Below are 23,727 nucleotides of genomic sequence, written 5' to 3'. Positions count from 1 at the left end.
AACCCAGGAGGTGGAGGTTGCAGTGAGCCAAGATCGTGCCATTACACTCCAGCCTAGGCGACAGTGCGAGATTCCGTCTCAAAAAAAAAAAAAAAAAAAAAAAAAAATCTGTAAGTGACTGCAACAGTCTGAAGTCAAAGAGGTAGTTCCAAGCATTAATGAAGCTTCAGTGTGTAGGATTGCTTCAATGCAATCGCTTCATCAGATACCAAAATATTTAAGTATAAGATTTGAAAAGGAGATAAGTCTTTATTACAGTCAATGAACTTGGTGACAACATCACCATTATAGTGCCAAAAAACAGGCAGAGGTAATTTTTAAAAATCTCTTGATTTCCACTGACCTCAGTTGGAAGTGTGGTTCTGCTTTAGTGTCAAACATTTTCAGCTCTGGATCTCCAGAGCCTTCCAATGGCTGACCAAGGTGAAAAATGATGATTCTGCACTCTAGGGTCGAACTTCTTAAATCTGGCTATTAAAAAGTTAGCAATAACATTGTACTAATAATTAAACTTTTAATAACATTTCAAGTTTATTTTTGTACCCCAGAAATTTATTCTATGATAGTGGTGTTTGGCTTTTGGCTTTAGTTTCATCCAAGCATTGACTGGAATTCTAAGCTTGTTGCCATCGGCCCAGATGGGTATCTGATGCTCCCTGGGCATTCATGAAGCCCTCAGACTGAAGGAGTGAGCAGCACTGGAGCCCACTGGGTCCACCTCTGCATCTGCTCTGAGCTGGCCATGTGAATGCAGCACTGCTCTCAGCCTCAGTTTCCCCATCTGTAAAATGATGGTCTCCACAGACCACAGGATTATCCAGAAGCCAAATAAGATAACACACAAAAGTACACGTGTAAAACAGGTTCGCAGTAAATGTGGATTTCTCGTCCTCCGAAGATTTGAAAGCGTTGACGGTTTCCATCTGTTCACTGCCTTGGGAAGGGTAATGTGCTAATAATAATAACCCTGGCTGTTATTGTGCTTTTCCATCAAGGTTATTATTATTATTAATCCACTATTTGTGAATTGTCCCTCTTGTCTGACTGATACTCCTAGCCTGGCTAGGTTCTATTCATTCTCTAGGGACTCAGTTCTGGCCTTATCTTTGTGTTAACCACATTTTATTACATCTTTTAAAAAAATACCTATCCTTTTTATTACATGGTGAGTTACTGTAGGTAGGAACTGGATGTGCATCTATTCTTAACACATGACACATTTCCTGGCACACAGTAGGTGATCGACACTTGAATGAAGGCATCTCTTGCCAGGCTCTGTGCCAGACCCCCTGCCTACACTGTTTCCCCACTCCCTGTGACACCCTCCTACCTGTTGATCCATGGCCATGTGTATTGTGACTTTAAAGCCATAAAGATAATAAAACGGTAAGACAAGTGCTGTTGGTCCTGAAAGTCTTAACAGATTCAATCATTTTATGGCTCAGGTAGAAAGCCATCTGAAACAGAGTGTTTGATGGGTTAATCACAATGCCCTTCTCCCGCTCTGATTCTAAAACGCAAATCCCTATATTCCAGTGTCACTCTTTTTCATCCACTGAATTTTGAATTAATGTGGTTTTAGCATAACAGAAAATAGAGGCCCATGTAATAGATAACAGCCAAGTGTGTGGCCGTCGGGGAAGGAGAACTATCTGTTTGAGCCTCCGTTCTGCCAATTACTGGTGGTGTGATCATGGAAAAACCACCATAGTAGGTTCTCAAATGAAATGGTAGTTAAAGATTCAGCTACACAGAACCATATACAGCTTCGTAGAGGTGAAAGGAATCCTAGAAATACTTCTCCTAAGTCCTTCATTTTGACAGTGAGTCAACTGAGGCCCAGCAGGAGCCCATGGCTGCATGATAAATGGCAGGAGGAGAAAGGTTTATGTAGCTTCATGACCAAAGCAGTCCCAGACTGCAGTAGAGAGGGTCAAGAGGATCAAACCTCATTCTATCTATGACTTTGCACGAGCATCACAGATGTTAGTGAGGGAATAAATTCTAACAGCCTTGGTGGTACGCCCTGCTTCCTGATCATCCCTACCGTGCCCAGAGCACAGGACGAACTTGGGTTACCTCTTCTCCTTAATCAGAAGCTTGGAGATGAACTCCTTGGCCTCCTCTGAGATGTCCTGAAATTCTTCATCCTCTAAGTCCCACCTGCAGGCCAGGATGTTGTTCAGCGTCTCGGCATCATTGTCACCCAGGAAAGGGGACAAACCGCTAAGTCTGGAGGACACAGGGTCCAGAGTGAGTATTTTTTAAACAGCCTCAATCCCTTTCCATACAGATTGCTTTTCTGGTTCTGCCATTCAAAGGTGAGAGAAGGAAAATAACGTAATCCGAAAGCATAATTTTATAATATATTATTGCAATCAAGAATATGCTTGCCACTCCCACCCAACTCCTAATTAAACAACTGTGGCAATAAAGACAGCAGCAACAGAATATGAATATGAATATCAGCTTCCTTTTTAAATCACTTTACAGTTCGCAAAGTGCTACTACATGCTCAGATGGCAAACGCCAGGCAGGTCATCTCTGAGGGGTGGGGCTAGCCTGAGTCACTTAGCAGATCAGGATATGAGCTTTTTTTTTTTTTTTTTTTTTTTTTGAGACGCAGTCTCGCTCTGTCACCAGGCTGGAGTGCAATGGCGTGATCTTGGCTCACTGCAACCTCTGCCTCCCGGGTTCAAGTGATTCTCCTGCCTCAGCCTCCCGAGTAGCTAAGATTAGAGGCGCATACCACCAAACCTGGCTAATTTTTGTATTTTTAGTAGAGACGGGGTTTCACCATGTTGGCAAAGATGGTCTCGATCTCTTGACCTTGTGATCTGCCCGCTTCAGCCTCCCAAAGTGCTGGGATTACAGGCATGAGCCACCGCGCCGGGCCATGTGAGCTCTTTAAATTATTTTTTGGTTTTTAGGTTGTGTCCTAGGAGTTACAGTGATTAATGAAGAGGACACACATTTACTTTTCCAAATGATGTGCAGGGAAAGAATTCAGTCCTTTCACCCACAGGATTCAACAGAACCTAGAAAGCAACTGAGGATGGGACAGTGTTATTTATTTTTTACGGACCTCAATTGGGGCTTTTATTTAAAATGGCAAAACCTCGGAAAATAAGCACGGAGATGGAGAAGGGTCAGAGACGGGGAGCGCTACTCACAGCATATAGGCGATGACCCCCACACTCCACATGTCGGTTGGAAAGGAAACAAAGTCATAGTTAACAACTTCAGGGGCGAGAAATTCTGGGGTTCCAAAGTTCACCTTCAGCTTCTCTCTGGGTTTGTATCTGCGATTTAAGAGACAAAGTGGGAGGATGGAAGTGTCAATCAAAAATCATGAACACTGAAATGATGCAGTCTATGAGACAAAATAACTTCAGCCCTACAGCAAACTTCAACTAAACAAACATTAAAGGAACCCAAACAACGAAGAAAGGGTGTCAAAAACTTGTACAGCGGTCCCAGAAAATTTAAAAGTCAAAATTCATACTGGGAAACCTTAATAGGTTGAACCAGTTGTGGGAGAAGCCACTGTGAATAATTAGAACATCTGAATTATAGATGATGACAAGAGGAAACCTGATACAGTCATTGACACGGGGATGACTGGAGTAAGCCTGTATTAATGAATAAACAGAGTACTGCAATAATTTACAACATCTATTTTATACACATCGTTGACGTGCTGAATTGTTAACGTGTCCACGTAAACTCTTTGTAAGAATCTTACATGTGCCAGAACGCTTTGCAATCTTGCTTACATTGTTAATATTTTTAAAGTAAATCTTCTCTGTACAGATGGAACAAATACGAAAGATGAGGACAAACACTTGCAAATGCTACATTAATGGCTTCTAATTTAATAAACGTCACTGCATTAGGTTTTAATTTTTTATACGTTTTACTGCATGCATTATAGAAACTTCTAAACACTCAAGTCTCAAATTTAGCAAGTTAAGGCCAAACATAATAATTTCTGTTAAATTAATTATAAATGAGATCATGAAACCAAGGAGCAGATCAGATATATGTTTGCAAAGAAAGGGCACCCATCATGTCCCCTACCTCCGTTCGTACACCTACGTCCAAATAGACATACCTTCTGGCCAATCCAAAATCAATAATTTTTATTTGCTTAGCATCCCGATTCACACACAGGATATTCTCAGGCTGCCAGGAGAAAGAGACACATTAGCAATGAAAACAACCATCATTCACTCAAATTGTCCTTGAACCACAACTAAAAATACAACGACGCTCAGAAAAAACGTATCAGGCCTCTCACTTTGGGGGGGCGGGCTTGTCCGTGTGGGCACTTTCTCCTTTAATTATGTGGTGGATGAGGTTGCGGGTATCCTGCCAACCCTGCATTACCCAGTCCTCTCCACGGCTTCACCGTTCACCCTGATGCCTGAGTTCAGGCAGAGGCCTTGAGGGGAGCAAGAAGAGGAGGCTGCTTCAGTCCTTCCCAAATGCACTGTGGAAGCCCGCTCAGACCTGACATCTGCCCCTCTAAATTATTGAGTATGAATTTCCCCTTCTTGGAGAAATAGTTTTCCCAAGATTTATGAGTTCCAAGAGAACTGACCTGCTCCATTTAAACAGCCACACTGAACGTGCACTGTACTGTGAACGTTCCGGCCTCCAGAGCTTCCCTTTGCTCAGCACTTAGGGGAAAGTCGCACGGGAGACGAGGGCTTTTCTCTCCAGTCATTCTTCGGTCTCGGCAGTTCCGAGGTTTTGCTGAGTTTGGTCTCAATGCCTAAATCCCCTGACTAAGTGTTCCCTTGGAGCTAGGCCCTGGTAAGGCCTTAGCCTGCTAACCTGACAGCCTTGGGGTGTAGGGGAGACAAGTAGGTTGTAGCGCAGCCTCAGTGCTCACAGAATGTCCGACAAGTGCACCTAATGTTTATTGGGGTCGAAAAACGGAGGTCTGGGGAAAGTAAGTGATTTGATTTAAAGTCAAGACCATTTATAAAAGAGAAAAAAAGTTTTCAAAGAGTTAAGAACCCTGAGGCCCAACTCTTTATGAGCTGGAGGGCACCAGCCCAGAAGGCGAATGCCCAGGATCCCATTCCTCAGCCTTTAGTGGGAGCAGGCTCCCCCTCCCCAACCTGTCCGGATGGAGAAGAGGTTCCAATGAGATCACAAATTCAGAGACACATTATGAAATGACACAGCGTCTCCTTATCAATATTCAATAGTACATTTGGTTGGGTAGAATATCTTTGGAAGGCCTTTTCTAAAATATCTCTAAAACAGATGTTTGTAAGTCAAAGTCATTATAGAGAAGGGGTGTTATGTGAAACATTTGGTTTCGTGCTTAAATAACTGATTGATCATGTATAAAGCTGTCCAATTGTGAAGGAGTACTGTGGCATCAAAAAGTTTGCAGGATATAGAGAAACCGTTTTGAGGGCATTTCAAAAAGTTAGCCTTTTTATGATGATAAAATTAAAGAATGTTCATTGGATAAAATTTGCAAAACAGAAAAATATGAAACAGACTGTAAGTCACCTACAATCTCCCCCCACATAGTGACAATCATTCTTAATATTTTTGGCCCTTTTCCTTCCAAGGATCTTTCAGAAAAGCAGCTCCTTAATGACCCATCCAGCTGTCACTTTTTTTATGATCTTTGCATCCAAGCCATAACTAAAATTGCCCGCTGCAGGTCCTCAATCAATGTTACGAAGCCCCATATGGAGTCATTTGACTTACAATAGGTTTGCTCTTAGTTCCAGTTGCCAATCAAATCCCTTTAGGGATATCTGCAGAATATCTACAGTCAATGAAAATGCTCCGTGAAAGCATGTATTATCAAACCCAGCTCATAGCCAGGGTTTTGCTAATGATTTTTAACCTCTGACTTTGTCATTTTATAAACCACTTCCTCCTGCTCTCCTCCTGCTCAAAAGTGAATGGGAAAGGCAAGGCACATAAATCAAGACAGTGAGGGAAGCCAAGTTATAGGAAGAGAGGCCCATGGAAACCTATTTAAGGAGGCTAAATTTATTTAGCTATGCAATCCCTGGTGACATGCAATAGATGGGATGTTATATAGAATATATATTTTACCTTACTGTCATGCTGTGCAAACAGGGAAATGAGAAAATGACCAAGCCACACAAGATGTACTTTATGATACTTAGTCCCAACGTGGGACTTGATCAGGGTTATTGGGCCTAGGTCTTTCATTGGTTGTAACTAAGACTACGTACAGTCTGACTCTAGGAATTTCATAGTGAGACATAATGAGAGCGGTAAAGAGGGAAGGGCGATCAATAGGAGGAGAATGAGAGCGGTAAAGAGGGAGGGGCGATCAATAGGAGGAGAAAGAAAGGCGGCTTGGCTTATGTGTGCTTTCCACCATTGGCAGTGGGGTGCCCGCCCCACCCTGTCTGCTCCTTAGCACTTCGGCCCGTCCTTCCGACTGCCCTCTGCTCCCTTCTCCATAGGATTCTATTCCACGGGGCAGCAAACCCATAGAAAACAAGTCCCAAAGTCCGGAGCTTCCTGAGTGACTCGAGGAGCTGCCGGCGATTCTTGGAGACCTGGAAAGGTTGGCTGCTACTTAGGGAATTCTGAGTTAGCTAAAATCCTCTCACCTACTTGTCCTGACAAGAGGGATACCACATGGCTACCGCTGCAGTGCTGGTCGTGGTGGTGACTGTTTTAACTCTAAACTTTCAGGGAAACCATTGCCATATAGATTTCCTTAACGCAGGCAAATTACAAGAATCTGAATATTAGCCCCTGAAGATGGAACATGCAAATATTAGGGAGTGACAGAAGCTGAGAAGGAGATGAGGGTAACAATTCAGATGCTTATTCATTTCTGAAGTGACTGTACCAGTTTCCCCAGCTGGCATAGAATAGCAGACAGGGCCCACTCACTGAGCAAGGGGTGGAAAGGATACAAAATCTCACAGGACACAAAACATCTTACCTTCAGGTCCAAGTGGAGAATGTACATCTGATGCATGTGCCTTATGCCCTCACATATCTGCTTCATGAACAGGATGGTATCAAGTTCCGTCAGATTGTCGTTCTCATCAATGATGCGGTCAAACAGCTCCCCACCGTCCACGCTGCACAGGGAACAGGAGCGAAGCCCTCAGTCCTGATTTCCTAACCACCACGTGCTTTTCTTGTAGTGACTTGGCATGCAAGTTCTGCTACCTCTTCTGAAAGGTGTATGTGCAGTTATTTCTCTGCCTTCTTTGCTGTCTTACTTAGATGATTCTTACCTTGAAGGCCTGTATTTTATATACCTTCAATCTCACAAATGGAAATCCTCAAGCCAACCCTCCATCTTTTGTGTGTGTGTGTGTGTGTGTGTGTTTTGAGACGGAGTCTCACTCTGTCACTCAGGCTGGAGTGCAGTGGCGGGATCTCGGCTCACTGCAAGCTCTGCCTCCCAGATTCAAGCGATTCTCATGCCTCAGTCTCCCAAGTAGCTGGGATTAGAGGCACACGCCACCATGCCCAGCTAATTTTTGTATTTTTAGTAGAGATGGGGTTTCTCAGTGTTGGTCAGGCTGGTTTCGAACTCCTGACCTCAAGTGACCCACCAGTCTTGGCCTCCCAAAGTGCTGGGATTACAGGCATGAGCCACCGCACCTGCCCTCAAAGCCCCTTTATCCAGTGTCTTCAGCTCTGGGGTGAGCCCACATGTATCATGTTCTAAAGATGCTGAAGAGAAAGAGGACCCTAAGAACTCTGGGAGGGGAACTCCAAGCCCTGAGTCAGGGTCTCAGCCTTCTAATTCTCCAGTGCTTCTGTGTGGCTGGTGCTAGACACAGTAATTTCCCTCATCCTCCGGGACACCTTCCAAGACCCTTCATGGATGCCTGAAACTGTGGATAGTACTGAACCCTGTATATACTATGTTATTTTCTATAGATACATAACTCTGATACAGTTTAATTCATAAATTAAGCACAGTAAAGATTAACAACGATAACTAAGGGTAAAATAGAACAATGATGACAATATGCCAGCTGCACTATTCTTGTGCTTTGGGACCATTGTGAAGTAAAATGAGAGTTCCGTGAACACAAGCACTGCGATGCCTCCACAGTCGATCTGATGACCCAGTCGGCTACTAAGTGACTAACCGCAGGGAGTGGTGGAGACGCTGGACAAAGGGATGATTCACGTCCTGGGTGGGACCGAGCGGGACGGTGGGAGATTTCATCAGGCTACTCAGAACAGTGTGCAATTTAAAACCTGTTGATTGTTTACTTCTGGAATTTTCCACTTAATATTTTGGGGCCTAGGGTAACTGAGACCATAGAAAGTGAAAGTATGGATAAGAGAGGACCACGAACCTATACTTTTTATTCAAAATGCCTGATTGCAGAATGAAAAACAAAACGGAATCACAATATCGATTCAGTGTTGGAATTGCAGTCCGCCCTCCCTATTCATGGATTCTGCTTCCACATGTTCAAACAAACACAGATAAAAATGTTTGACCAAAAAACAATAAACATTGACAATACAACAACAAAAATAATACAAATTTTTTTAAAATACAGTATAACAACTGTATACGTGGTATTTACAGTTTATCAAGTATTATAAGTAGTCTAGAGATTATTTAAAGTACTCGGGGGGATGGGCATAGGTTATATGCAAAAGACTACACCATTTTATATCAGGAACTTGAGTGTCCTCTGGTTTTGGTATTTGTGGGGATCCTGGGACCCTCTCAGATTCCAAGTAATGACTGTACTCGGTTTCTAACTAACCAGTCCTTACGTTTTTATAAAGGTGAGTTTAAATGGAAGCTTCTTAGCCCGAATCATCAACCGTTTTTGACATGTGAATACGGTGAAAGTAAGATATAGCTCTAAAACCACTTTCCTCCAGGTTGCCCTGGCTAGTATTTAAGCTTGATTTTTGACAAACAGCTTAGATACAAAGCTAGATCTACTTGGTCCCGCTACTTCTTATCAATAAAATCCCGTATGGAGATGCATAATCCCAAGTCATTTCCCTTCGAGAACTGATGACATTGTGTGATCCACGCGAATCAGAGTCTGCTGGGACAAGCTTGGTTCTGGCCCCGGTGCAGCAGGACAGAGCTACTGACGCACAGTCATGGTCATGAGTGGGTCAGGGAGGGGCAGAGGGGATACGCACTACTCCATGACCAGGACAATGTCGTCCTTAGACTCAAAGGCATCGTACAGCTGGATGAGGTTCGCGTGGTCCAGCTGGTTCATGACGCTGATCTCGTTCTTCACCTCCTCCTGAGAAGCAGGAAACAGTGCATTAGTGTGGCCAAGACAGGGCAGGGAGAGAGGGGACCACCTCCCACAGGCTGTACCTTGTCCTTCAAGCCTCTGGTCTTGATGATTTTGGCTGCCAGCTTCAGACCTGTGGCCGTCTCCTCACACTTGTGAACTTGGCCGAAACGCCCTCTGCCAAAAAAGAGGAAGCGGCGTAGCATGAGGCCCTGTGGTCAGCTGCCATGTAGACAGCACACAGTGGCCCCAGTATTTCTCCTGCTAAGTCTGGATGAGCAGCCCTATGAGGAGTTCTTTCCATAAGCTTCTAGAACAGTATTTGTCAAGGTGTGGTCTGAGTCACTTGCATCAGAATCACCTGGGAGCTGTTAAGAAAGCAGGTTTCAGCCGGGTGTGGTGGCTCACGCCTGTAATCCCAGCACTTTGGGAGGCGGAGGCGGGAGGATCACATGGTTAGGAGTTCGAGACCAGCCTGGTCAACATAATGAAACCCCGTCTCTACTAAAAATACAAAAAAATAGCCAGATGTGGTGGCACGCGCCTATAATCCCAGCTACTTGGGAGGTTGAGGCAGGAGAATTACGTGAACCCAGAAGGCGGAGGTTGCAGTGAGCGGAGATAGCGCCATTGCACTCCAGCCCAGGTGACAGTGCAAGACTCCATCTCAAAAAAAAAAAAAAAAAAAAAAAAGAATCCAGGATTCTGGGCCCTACCCCAGACCTCCTGAGGCAGGAATCCAGGGATAGGCCCCAGAGACTACATTTCAGCACATTTCTTGGGTGATTCATATACACCCTAACATTTGAGAACCACTTTTACAGACAATGCAGAACCTTTCTAAATACATATGAATGTTATAAGCTGGGCTTTGTCAGCATATGAACAAGAGAGCCCACCTTCAGATATATAAAATTATTTTTGAAAACTGCATATGTAACAGTACTGCATATATATCCATATAGTCAAGACTGCGTATTGCCCAGTCACCTATGAGCTCGAATATAATCGTAAGACAGCTTCTTACCTCCATAATCACATACAGATGTGCACAGTTGAGAGCAGTTTTAAATCTAATTTGCTTACTTTGATTTCTTATTTAGTAAAATAAGCTAGAACACGTGTCCCTGCTCTGCAATGGTGGATGTCACAGTCGGGAGTGAGGAACAGCTTCCCTAGCAACACAGTGAACCCGAGGCAAGCCCTATGACAAGGCAGAGGACCTCAACGATGAAAGTCATGGCAACGCTGGACAGATGCAGGAGCACTGACGGCCGCCACATCCCATCCTGGGGCTCCACACCCAGCACAGAGGCAGATGGATCTTGGAGAATGACACAGGATTACCATAAACATAGCCACGGGGTGACTTCAATTCCATCCTCTGTTCCAGATGGAGTCTCTATGGGAATACATGGACACAGGCCCAGCCACCTCTTAAGCGGCTGTTATGAAAATGTTTTGTTTTGTTTTTCCTTTCACTAGCAATGGCCCCAGAACCTCCTGAGCCAGCAGTGGTGCCCATCACTGTCTGACTTCCCGGCTCCTTCAACCCTCTGACTCTTTCCCCTGATTTATTCTGCAAGGGCCCTGAAGGTTGAGGCCAACTCCCAGGATTCATGCTGGTTCAACACAGTGATAACCTTATGCTCACTGAACATGCCAAGCAGGGATGATAGATACCCTTGAGGTCACAGGGCAGGAGATGAACCCCCAGGAAAATTCAGGGGCCTGCCCCTGTGGGCAGGTGTTTTGGGATCCAGTGATCCTTGGCATGTTGCAATATTTCTGCCAAAAGTAAAAGATAAGTTGCTGCATCTTGAACCTCCTACCACTAAAAAGGAGGTGCAGCACTTGGTGATGTCTGCATTTTGAAGGCATCCACGCACATTTGATCATGCTCCTCTAACTTATTTGCTGAGTGAATTATGGCTGCCAATTTTGGTGAAGCCCATAACAAGCGCTGACGGGCAGCTGGTCTAGACTGCAGTACCAAAGAGAAGATCCCATGGTGCCCAAACAGACAGAAAGGAAGTTTCGAGGGAGCAATTGACAAACCTTGACCAGAAAAACAGCACAAATCCTGGGAATTCTTTCAAAGCTTCTTCTGCAAATAACTATTCTCGGTTAGAGAAATACTTGCTGGCTTGCCACTGATGTCCCTGAAGACCCAAATACCTCAGGCTTCCATGGCACCAGTTCATGCTGTGGAATTCCTGTCTCTCCCTCAGCCCTTCCCCGCAGTCTCATGGGGCATTCTATGAGCTCAGCCAGATGAGGAAAGCAAAGTCCAGGTGGTTCCATTCGGCGGAGGGCAAAGAAATACAGAGTGGGAAGAGGAAGAAGGGACTTCACGAATATCAATGACTCCCTGCAGACCACTTGCAGAAGCCTGAGCTGCAGTAGCAATGCATGCTTTCTTTGTGTTGGTGAGTACATTTTGTATGCATACGTGCAGATGTTCTGCCTTCCTCTTCCTATTTTACACAGACATGCTGATGGCAGCAAACGTTGTAATTTAGACTTTGAGTTACAAGATATCATAGGGGGGTTGTGAAAGAAGTAGAAGAAAGAACACCTCTCCCCACCCCCAGCATGAAGCTGGGCCCTGATGGACTTTAATTTTCTTTCTGGCTTTTTTTCTTTTCTTTTTTCTTTTTTTCTTTTCTTTTTTCTTTTTTTTTTTTTTTTTTGAGACAGAGTCTCACTCCGTCACCAGGCTGGAGTGCAGGGGCCTGATCTCAGCTCACTGCAACCTCCGACTCCCTGGTTCAAGCGATTTTCCTGCCTCAGCCTCCTGAGTAGCTGGGGTTACAGGCATGTGCCACCACACTCAGCTAATTTTTGTATTTTTAATAGAGACGGAGTTTCACCATGTTGACTAGGATGGTCTCGAACTCCTGACCTCAAGTGATCTGCCCGCCTCGGTTTCCCAAAATGCTAGGATTACAGGCGTGAGTCACCATGACCGGCCTTTAATCTTCCTTCTTTAGGGAGAGTGTGCATTTAAATGTCCCTAAAATAAGTTATTTGCTGAGCAAAGTAATCAATTGAAATGGATAATAATAATTAATACAGTAACAACATAAATGAAAAACCAGCAGCAATAACAGAAAGACCTAATACAGGCCACCAGAACTACACGCTGTTGACTCATTTCTATATTCTGTCTCCTGGAGGCTGCACTATGGCTTTGGACAGCTGGTCAACCTTCTGGTGACTCACAATGGGTTTTTCTTTCTTTTAGACATTACAACATGGGAAGTAAAGCAGATAATAAACGTGGAGTTTAGTCACCACATTAACCTTTCTGGCATCAGTGACAATTTTCAGAAATGGATACGGTTTCTTAAAATGTTTGTTTCTAACGTTTCTAGTTCTCAGGTCAAGACAGGCAGACATTTACGAAGTCATCTGGCTCCGTGTCTTTGCACACTCTCCTCTTTTGTTGAGAGAACGCTAATAATATTCAGCATGACTCACCCTCCTAGGATTTCCGTCTTGCTCACAGTATAGAAGCTGTTGACCGCTCCTTGCTTGGCTGTCACAATACGATGATCAAATGGGGCAGGAGGAGCCGGGATGTCAACTAGAAGGTGAGAGAAACAGAAGGGCCATCTGTCAAGCAGGCTGACCTCGTTAAGGCAGCAAGCCTGGGCCTCATAGTAAAAATGTGCTCATTTAATAATAAAATACAAGAAGCCATCTGTTTGATTCCTAATGATCCAGGGATATAAATTTCCACTTGAGATTATGAGCTGTGACTCATAAAGGTGATCCTGACACCTCTGGGAAGCAGTGTCAGGGCGGCTCAATGGTTGTCCATACCATCTTCAAGATCACTTTTGGAAATGTTAAAATAGTTGAAAATTTCCAACCCAACACAGTCCAAACAGGTAATACTTCCAAGCCTGAGACCATTCAAATTCAAACGTGAGAAATTGTTTGATCCATTTTTTAAATGCATTACTGATATAATCCATTATTTTAATTAAAGCAGAGAGAAAAAAGAAAAATGAAACATTTCTTCATGTTATTGAAATGCTTGATATTATATATTACTTTCCAAAATGTCTTGGACTTTATTTAAGACACATTTAAGGCACAAAGATGAATTTTTCCTGGCTGGCTGGAAATAAAACACCCAATAAAACCAGGTAAGTGTGTATTCAACAGTGATCAGATTTCTCCCACTTTCTCCCCTTCCACCTTAAGTGTTTAAACGCTCGTCCACATCAGCAACAGCTCTAACATACAGAATTGCTCAGGGATATTCCTCCCAGTATTCTTTTACCTTTCCATGACTACTGCTGTTAAAATTGGCTTGCCGTGAACCTGCTCATTCTCTGCTAATTCATTTATTAAGCAGCTACTGCATGCATACAATGAGAATACAAAGAGAGGTAAGTAAATAACAGCTTTGCTTTCCAAAAAAAATCTACATTTATTTAACAAATGTTTCTTGAGCATTTGACACTCTGCCAAGTGTTAATATTTTTTAAAATTCAGAATATAAATCTCTGGGAATCTGATTTGATATGGACATCACCTCTCACCGCGTAAATATGCTGAAAACTGAAGTCACGCGAGAAGCGTCTTGGTAACATTCACTGTTTCAGATTAATAAAAGAGGGAGTTAAATACACAAGCGGCATTGAAATGGCGTTCTATCTCCTGCGGGCTGTTAGACTAAATGAAATTTAGTCTGCAGTGCTTGCCGGAAAAGGTTAAAGAGCCTTAAAAGGCCCGTACAAAAGCCACTTCCTACCCAAACAGGTGGCGGCATCTTGCCCACAGGTCTTCATCCCCGCGGGCTCCCGAGGCGGCCCTGGGAGCGCCTCCGCTTGCCTGTGTCTTCTGACACGTGGGTTCTCCCCCGTGCCCACTACGTCTACCCTGCGCTTTCGCTGCCCTGGTTGGCCAGGCGCCCTCTGCCACTCTACGCTGACTGCTGCCCGGGCACTCCGGTCGGCATTCCAGAACACGGATCCTGCTGCGGAACCTCCCGGGATTCGTGGGGCTAGAAATGGCCCCTCTGCTGCTGACACTCCCGGAAAGTCAAGTCCAGTTGCAGCTCTCAAAGTTCCAAGAAGAACATAGTCAGAGGGTGAAAATTCTTAGACCGAAGACTTTTCTTAAAACAGTGTTTTGGTGCCGGGCGCGGTGGCTCCCGCCTGTAATCCCAGCACTTTGGGAGGCCGAGGCGGGTGGATCACGAGGTCAGGAGACCGAGACCATCCTGGCGAACACGGTGAAATCCTGTCTCTACTAAAAATACAAAAAACTAGCCGGGCGTGGTGGCGGCGCCTGTAGTCCCAGCTACTCGGGAGGCCGAGGCAGGAGAAGGGCGGGAACCCGGGAGGCGGAGCTTGCAGTGAGCCAAGATGGCGCCACCGCACTCCAGCTTGGGCCACAGAGCGAGACTCCGTCTTTAAAAAAACACAAAAAACAGTGTTTTGGTGAGGAGGACGTGAGCTCCGTGACAGAGGGGACCATTTCGGTGCTTGGAGAGGAAATGGAGCAGCATGCCCCCCATCGAGGCTACGGGTGAGATAACCAGGGTCCCAGGGAATGTCTCCACTGGCCAAACCTTAACAAAAGCCGTCATTCTGTGAATACCTAACTAATCTGATCTTCATTTTTTCACTTCCTTTCCTTAGAGAAGAGAGAAATTATTAAATTATAGCATGATAAAAGAAGCAATAATCTGTCTGAATTTTTTTTTTTTTTTTTTTTTTTTTTTGAGACGGAGTCTCGCTCTGCCGCCCAGGCTGGAGTGCGGTGGCCGGATCTCAGCTCACTGCAAGCTCCGCCTCCCGGGTTCCCGCCATTCTCCTGCCTCAGCCTCCCGAGTAGCTGGGAACACAGGCGCCTGCCACCTCGCCCGGCTAGTTTTTTGTATTTTTTAGTAGAGACGGGGTTTCACCGTGTTAGCCAGGATGGTCTCGATCTCCTGACCTCGTGATCCGCCCGTCTCGGCCTCCCAAAGTGCTGGGATTACAGGCGTGAGCCACCGCGCCCAGCCAATCTCTCTGAATCTTAAGGGCAGTAAGACTCAACGATTATCAGTGGAAGAATTGACCTAATTTCCATTTCTCAGCAGCTCTCGAACTTACTGAACGCATCTGGCAGTGATAAAGTTTCTTTCTTAGCAATCATTAGTATTTATGCTTAATTCTTGGAAAATTAAATTTCTCCAAGATGAGGTTTCAGATACATTATTAAAAAATGAAGTGAGAATTATGTTTTAAATCCCTAAAAAAGACCACACAAGTATTTTGATACTTTTGGTTCCAAATAGATACTGTGATATGTGATTACTCATAACTTTTAGTTCATTTTAATTGGCTACAATATTACCTTAATCTACATGTGAAACTGTGTAGTTGAGAAAGAAAGTCATTCAATAATCTACATCTTACTTCATCCTCACTATATTTCATCCTCACTATATTTGGGAAAATTATTATTTATAATGGAGTAGGTAAGCTTTCTCAGATTTAGGTTTTTAAATTACAGATAAATCTAATCATTATTTAATTCTTGTCCTTAGGAAGGATATGTTCTGTATTGCTAAAAATAAAAATGTTTTACTTGATCTTTAAAAAATACTGATTCCTGTGGGCACTATTAATCATCATCTACCAGTTGGTAGAAAACATAGAAAATAATAAAATGCCTGAAAATATTACAGGCAAGAAGAAAAAATAATGGCAAGAAAATGTGGCCATGAAAAATTCATGTAAGCTGGAAAACTGAATTCTAAATCATAGCTTCAAAACTCTCTTCATTTATCCTTTTAATAAGGCCCTAAACTGCAACGGCACATAGATCTACAGAAAGCATTGCTGTGGATATGCAATGCTGTAACCCTACCTTTCAGGAAATTGGTCACCATTAGTCTGATATATGTATTGATTTTTATGTGGACATTGGTCCAGCACTGTCTCATGTACAGTTGCCAGTTCTCTTTTCTTCTCAGCTTCTCTTCCACTAGCATCTTCCTTATAATTAAACCCGTTTTCTCTTCTTCGAACACTGGGTGTCCGTTTTTATCCACAGTGGCTTGTTTTTCATTCACAGCACTATCACTTTCCTGTCTATTCAGGCTCTCTTTGCTTGAAATGTCTGTTCCATCTATATTCTCTTGGATCTATAGAATTTCTTGGAGCAAAATCTTCTACTTTGTCTTGTCTTTTTGTATGAAATATGGCAAAACTTCTATGAACTAGAGAGGCATTGGTCTTCTCAGCATTTTTCTTGTTGAGTTTATTAACCTTTTCTTTCTCAGAGGAGAGCTGATTCTTCTGGGTAGATCTCTCTAGAAGCCACCATAGGACACAAAATATTTTAATGGAGAATGTAGGTGATCAGTATAATTTTGGCTTTCTATACTGGCATCTTTATCCAGGTTTCTTTTTATCAGCAGATATAAGCTTTTAAAAGCAAAGTGGAAGGAAATATGACCAATTGGGTTCCAAAAGATTTTCTTGTTTGTAAGTAGTAAGACCCAAAGACAAGCAAAAAAAAAAAAAAAGTGGGGGTAGGGGGTATTTTTTTTTAAATACAAACATCACTTCTTCCTACACAGGGCTTTATGAATGTGCAACTTCCTCTGAATAACAACAGGACTTTTATAACAGGACTTTCTTTATTCATAACTATCTAGTTTTCTAAAGATGTTACCTGCAAGGGCTGATGTCCTTTTGCTTTTGACAGGCATCCTTTCCATCAGGTCGGCGTTTGACCACACCTCCTTCGCCTGTGGAGGCACAATTGAGTAACTGAAGTTACATATCACATCTGGGCTTTTCAACCTCAGCACTCCTGACACTTGCGGGGGATAATTCTGTGTGGTGGGGAATGTCATGAGCATTACAGAATAGCAGCATCACTGGCCTCTATCCACCAGATGCCAGTAGCACCCTCCCTCCCAGTTGTGATGACCAAAAACGTCTCCAGAGATCCATAAATGGGGAGCAAAATCACCCATTACCCCAGAGTGAAAACTACTATATTATACGATTCAAACATAGAAAAAAAAACAGTAAAATTAATAGTAATGGTAGAGGGCAGAGCTGTCTGAATTAATGAAAGCCATATAGACTACAGTATCTGAAATGAACTCACTATTTTCAAAGAAATTCTGTAAAACTGTCATTATGGGAAAAAGCCCATCTTCATGAATAGATGAAAGGATATAATAATGTGTACATCACCCTTGACTTCTGTTTAAATTGTCTTGATATGGTTTACATATAAATCAAATAGAAATGAGAGGATACATGTGAATGGGCTCTGTAAACCAGAGAGTAGGAGATGAAAGTCAGCTTTATAAATGGAACCTTTACAGTGCTTAGAACAGATGGCCTTTTTCCTAAGAGGGTAAACATTCTTCTCACAGTCCTGGAGTCTCTGAATTAGTTGAGCAAACTGTTAGCTAATGTACCCCATATAAAAGGGAAACATTAACCCAATCCACCCAAATTATCACAACTCCTAAAGTTATGCATTATAAATTAATGACATTGTGTAGATGTCCAAAAACAGTATTTATTTCCCCTTTGAAACACAACATAATTTGCCTTCGGCTGATTTGCAAGCATGAAACACCATGGAAGTTCAGAGCACAGATATCAAGACAAACTGCAAATGTGCTTTCTTTCTTTCTTTCTTTCTTTCTTTCTTTCTTTTTTTTTTTTTTAGATGGAATTTCGCTCTTGTCGCCCAGGCTGGAGTGCAGTGGCGCGATCTTGGCTCACTGCAACCTCCACCTCCCAGGTTGAGGCGATTCTCCTGCCTCAGCCTCCTGAGTAGCTGGGACTACAGGCATGCACCACCATGCCTGGCTAATTTTTTGTATTTTCAGTAGAGACGGGGTTTTGCCACATTTGCCAGGCTGGTCTTGAACTCCTGACCTCAGGTGATCCTCCTGCCTCGGCCTCCCAAATTGCTGGGATTACAGGTGTGAGCCACCACATCCGGCCACAAATGTGCTTTTAAACAATTCAGGGGGCAGCTCCATGGATTCAGAGTATTTCCGTTCTTCAGATGGTGAACTTACAACATGAAGGCATGTTTAGTAAACCTGTGGAAAGCCAAGGCTGGAAGTGAGAGCTTCAGAGTTTCTCTTTCTCTTAAAGTTTCTCTGTAAGTGAAAGTCCAGAGATGGCACTTGCCTATTTTTCCCTCTGCAGGGAAAATGGGCTGCTGCTGCTTCAAGCAAAGCCGACTGCTCCCTCCTCTGTGCTTGCACAAAACTCAGCACATAGCCCTAACCCTGGTATTCCTTATAACACTTTTAAGCCTTTTTTCCGGTCAATTTCCCATGAGATTGTGGACTTCTAGTGGGCAAAGCCTGGTTCATCTTTGACTTCCTGGCGATTACTTCAGAGACCAGTATGTAGTGATGATGGTGATGATGATGATGATGGTAGTGGTCATGATGGTGGTGATCATTATGGTGGTAGTGGTGGTGGTGGTGATGGTGGTAGTGGTGGTGGTGGTAGTAGTGGTGGTTGTGGTGGTAGTCATGGTGGTAGTGGTAATGATGGTGGTGGCCATGATGGTGGTGGTAGTGGTAGTGCTGGTGGTGGTGGTGGCAATGGTGGTAGTGGTAGTGGTGATGGTGGTGACTGTAGTGGTGATAGTGGTTGTAGTGGTGATGGTGGTGATCATGGTAATGATGGTGGTAGTGGTGATGGCTACCATGTATTGTGCACACACACTATGTACCAGTCACTCTTTTAAGCACTTTGTTTACCTGGTTACTGCTCCTAACAGCCCTTTAAGATAGATACTATTAGCCCCATTGTATAAATGAAGTTAGGTAATTTCCAAAGGTTATAAAGTTTAGAAATGGTAGAGCTAGGATTCTAACCCAGCTGTCTACTTCAGCCTGTGCACCTAACTACCACACTATACTGTCTTTCTGGGTAGATAGAAAGACAGTATAAAATATAGAAAGACTACAGCCAAGTTACATGATTCATATTTATTGAGATCTACTACATAGTTGGCACCACAGGAGAAAAGAAAAATGATTAAGAGAGAAGGTCATAAATCAAAAACAAATTAGCAGAGTGAAGAGATAAATATTTGTCAAAAGATTACAATTAACATGGAAGAGAAGCAAAAAAAAGAAAAGAAGACAGAGAATTTAAGTCCAATTTTGAAAGTATATATCCAAATTAGTTGAATAAGACAGTTTAACAAATTGTGTTTAAGATGTTTTATAACTGTCCCTTTATTCTTCCCTTTTGAAATGAAAACTCTGGTGTATCAATAGACATTGTGCTTCTGGGTTTATTCTGTGTGGCATGAACGCAATGATATAAGCATACGTGGATTTAATAATGAAAACTGGTATGTATCAGTCAATTTCAGCCCATCAAAGTACATAAAATTGAGCAGCTGGCTGTAAGACTCCGTGGAGCACTGATAGATCCACATTTGCCTCTGAAGCCACCTGAGTATCAGGTGGAAAAGTCCACATGCTGGGCCAATATTCTTTGAGTTCGGAGTCGGACTTGACCAACAGGAGAAGCTGTCAGTATTGAGGAATATAAGAAGCCAGCTTCCAAGTGAGGCTGCTTTTTTGTTTAGTAATTATATATCACATATGTTTTTCTATTTAAATAATGTAAGAAGGCCTTTATTCACTGCCAAAGGCTGTTATGTTTTCATTTCCCTATGTAATACTGACATCTAGAGGAACTTTGAACTGAAGAGTTTCCAACAAACAGAAGTTGTATTTCTCCTGTTCTTTCCAGGACGGAAGCTGTATTTCTCCTTTTCTTTCCAGGACGGCAACCAAAAATATGAAACGTTTTTACTTTGTATTTCTAAGTTATGCCTAGAAACTGCTAAAATAGAAAGTTCAAGTGTGTAGATACATCTTATTTGTTGTACAAAAATGAAGTATGTCTTCTACCAATTAAACAGCACAGGACCAGTGCTCTTAAGCATGAAGTTTCTGACCCAATCCTGACCATCCCCAGTTAATGGGATGAAAACCATGTCAGTGACTATGTTCCTCTGCTGAATTCACATCGATGGCTGGGATGAACCTAAGGACCTCTTTCATGCAAATTCACTTAAAAAATTTCTGTATTTGCATATGGATTCCTTTGGAACTATTTACCAATTCCTTTTATAATAATTTATCCGGATGTAGAATGACGCAGGGAAGAAAGCCTATGTAGTCCAGTTGCCCAAGTATTCAAAACACAGCTCATCTCTCTCCACTCTGTCTGGCTTCCTAGACTGGTCTCGTAAGTGGGGCATACGTACCCAGGGAGTGTCCATAGTAGTCCTTTGGAGGGTATCAAGGACATGCTAGAACTCATTTCAATTTATTCCATTTCTTATGGATTGAATGTATCCCCCGCCCAATATACACACACAAATTCATATATTAAAATCCTAACCCTCATGGTGATGCTATTAAAAGGTAGGGCCTTCTGAAGTGACTAGGTCATGATTGGAGAGTCCTCATGAATGGGATTAGTGCCCTTATAAGAACCAGCATGAAAGTTTGCTCACTCTTTATGAGGAGAAGGCCACTACACACTAGTAACAGGCCCTCGCCAGGCCCTGGATCTGCCAACAGCCTGATTTGGGACTTCTCAGCCCCCAGAACTGTGAGAAATAAATGTTTGTTGTTTAAACCACCCAGTCCAGAATAATTTGCTATAGCAGCCCAAGCTAAGACACCATTCTTTTAACATTTTAATTTTACATATGTTTTTAAAAATATGTTGATACAATTGGACACATATAAAAGTATCTCTGACATGTTAAATGTTATTTATAAAAATAAAAGTGCAGCCAGGCGCAGTGGCTCATGCCTGTAATCTCAACACTTTGGGAGGCCGAGGTGGGCAGATCACAAGGTCAGGAGTTCGAGACCAGCCCGGCCAACATAGTGAAATCCCATCTCTACCAAAAACACAAAAATTAGCTGGGCCTGGTGGTGCACACCTGTAGTCCCAGCTATCAGGAGGCTGAGGCAGGAGAATCACTTGAACCCTGGAGGCAGAGGTTGCCATGAGTCAGGATTATGCCACTGCACTCCAGCCTTGGCAACAGAGAAAGACTCCATCTCAAAAATAAAATAAAGTGCATGTAGTGGTTATCAATGTACATAATTTATAAATAACTATATTGGGGTGCGCTTTAAAATTTTTTACTAACAGCAGTGCAAAATCAAAATAATTTGGAGACAATTCTAGATAACACCATGCTTCATACTCTGATTTTCTGAAATGTGTTTTGGAGAAGGACCATTCTAATTAGTAGGTTTGAGGGCAAGAACATAATTAGAACTATCAGCTCAATTCTTGCAAACTCTTTTTCTCCTTTTGCAAAGTACTGCTTTAAGAGTTCAGTATTCATCGCTTGCATGACAGTTTTGATTATTTAAGCAATTTTAAGTAAGCAATTTATCCTCTTTTCTCCGTTAACCATTACATTTACTGCCATAAGATCTAGATTTGAACAGGAGAGTGGCATTGGTCCACAGGTGTGTGCCGGCTACCTGGGCATGAGTGCGTTCTCGCCGTACGCTACAGACCTGTCCCAGTACTACATCAAAACCCTACTTTTCCTGAAAGTGGCGGAATAACTGAAAGGGAAATTAATTCAATTGAACAACATTGTCTAATCCTTCTTTCATTTTCATTCAATAAAAATCAACTAATAAAACAGATTTGACCTTAAAAGATCATAAAGGTCCTCCAGAGGAGGACCTCAACAATACCACCACCATTTTCCGTGTTACTGCAGTGTTCTCAATATGCCTGTCTGCCCACTGGCATACGGACCCTTCTCTTCTCCTTTGTTTCCCCAGCACCGAACAGAGGGTAAGGTTCTAAAGTGCTTGGTGAAGCAATGCGTGATGACGAAAACAGTGCTTTCTGGAATGGCACTTTCACTGTGAGAACACTCTGTCATCAGGCTGCACCCCTGAAAAGCCAGGCTGCCCTAGGGGCCATCTCAGATGCATCCCTGCCACGGTGGCTCATATCCACAGCCCTGAATTTACATAGCTGATGGCTAGCCGTATCAACGGCCATGCATTTTGGGATTACAGTTGCTACAGAAAATTGTGTTCATAACATAATATATAGGGCATTCCTGGTTATTTTTAAAACTGTTGCAGACAGGCCAGACAGAAGAATGGAGGAGAGCAAATATTTGTAATAATTTGTAGCTGTGACCCACAGCCTGGACTCTGATGGTGGCAGGTAGACATTAGAGGTTGGCCACCCTGTCCTACAGCTCTGTCCTCTACTGCCAGGCTCAAGCATTGATCTTTTCAAACCTCCTCAGCTCTGAATATATCACCCACCTGGCCTTTCTACAACAAGGGAGTTATCAGGATAAGAAAACTTGAAAGTGTATTTAAATTTTGAAAGTTCAGTGTCAAAAAGAATAGCCTATTGGAATAAATCTGACCGTCCTGGGCTCCACACAGTCTTTTCTTGCTAGCAGAGGATACTAGGTCGTGCACCCTGAATAGCAGTTTTTCGTATTCCTGCTCATGGAGATGCCAAGATGAACAATTTTTGGCCATCTTAACCTAAGTTCTGGAAATACCTAAACAAAATTATAACAATTTATAATGACTTTATTAAACTCTGATTAGGTTTCTAATGGGAGAGAGAAAAATGAATAAATCCTAAAAGAATACAAAGAGATGAATTTTCAGAAGAAATATGAAAACATTTTCTTGCCTGAGCATAGAAGATACTTTTAGAGATTGTTTGTAAAGTAAATCTATTCCCCTTCAACCTCAGCACACACTCAAACTCTCCATGCACGAAGCGAGAAAACCCTGAAGTCCTGGGTAATAAAAGGAATTCTTACAAAGCACAGCCTGTTTCATGGTCTGTGGGGACTGGCATGGCACAAGGCAAGACAGAATCTGACTGACCCAACCCAGAAAGGGAAAGTATGCACCTGTGCTCAGAACTCAGCAAGCGGATCCTCCCCAGGCTGCTGATGACATCAGGTAGAATCAATCACCTGAGAAAATAACCCCGCCAGGAAATCCAAAGCCTCTCGACGCGCCCACGATTATGTGCACAGCGCTTCACTCGGAAGCCAAGTCAATGGGACCTTCCAAGGACACAGACCAAGCAAGGGCCTGAAGTTAAGGTGTGGATTTAGGAAAGGCTAGCTGGATCATCCATCACATGAAGATGAACGGATAATTTTACTTTATGTTATTATACTATATATCGAGCTGTATCATAAGAGAAAGCATGCCACCACTTTTTTTTTTTTTTTTCTTTTCATATGGAGTCTCGCTCTGTCGCCCAGGTTGGAGTGCAGTGGCGCAATCTTGGCTCACTGCAAGCTCCATCTCCCAAGTTCAAGCAGTTCTCTGCCTCAGCCTCCTGAGTAGCTGGGATTACAGGCGCCCGCCACCACACCTGGCTAATTTTTTTTTGTA

General features: G+C 43.0%; 1 protein-coding gene across 8 annotated transcripts in view; it reads right to left on the bottom strand.

The window, feature by feature from the left end:
• Positions 1 to 23,727, bottom strand: part of MYLK4 (myosin light chain kinase family member 4) — an 88,689-nt gene that overhangs the window by 12,837 nt on the left and 52,125 nt on the right. For 6 of the 8 annotated variants that reach the window (XM_015135428.3, XM_078001006.1, XM_078001010.1 and 3 more), the window contains 8 exons: positions 16,956 to 17,031; positions 12,753 to 12,858; positions 9,353 to 9,446; positions 9,166 to 9,275; positions 6,965 to 7,106; positions 4,115 to 4,185; positions 3,174 to 3,302; positions 2,080 to 2,232 (listed from right to left, as the gene is read on the bottom strand). In XM_015135428.3, coding sequence (XP_014990914.3) covers positions 2,080 to 2,232; positions 3,174 to 3,302; positions 4,115 to 4,185; positions 6,965 to 7,106; positions 9,166 to 9,275; positions 9,353 to 9,446; positions 12,753 to 12,858; positions 16,956 to 17,031 — 881 coding nt within the window. The remainder of the gene's footprint in view (positions 1 to 2,079; positions 2,233 to 3,173; positions 3,303 to 4,114; positions 4,186 to 6,964; positions 7,107 to 9,165; positions 9,276 to 9,352; positions 9,447 to 12,752; positions 12,859 to 16,955; positions 17,032 to 23,727) is intronic. The other 2 variants (XM_078001007.1, XM_078001008.1) reach the window with 1 other exon arrangement.

This window comes from Macaca mulatta, chromosome 4, assembly GCF_049350105.2.
Source record: "Macaca mulatta isolate MMU2019108-1 chromosome 4, T2T-MMU8v2.0, whole genome shotgun sequence".
NCBI classification, from domain to species: Eukaryota; Metazoa; Chordata; class Mammalia; order Primates; family Cercopithecidae; genus Macaca; species Macaca mulatta.
This window is presented reverse-complemented; position numbering and strand designations above follow the sequence as displayed.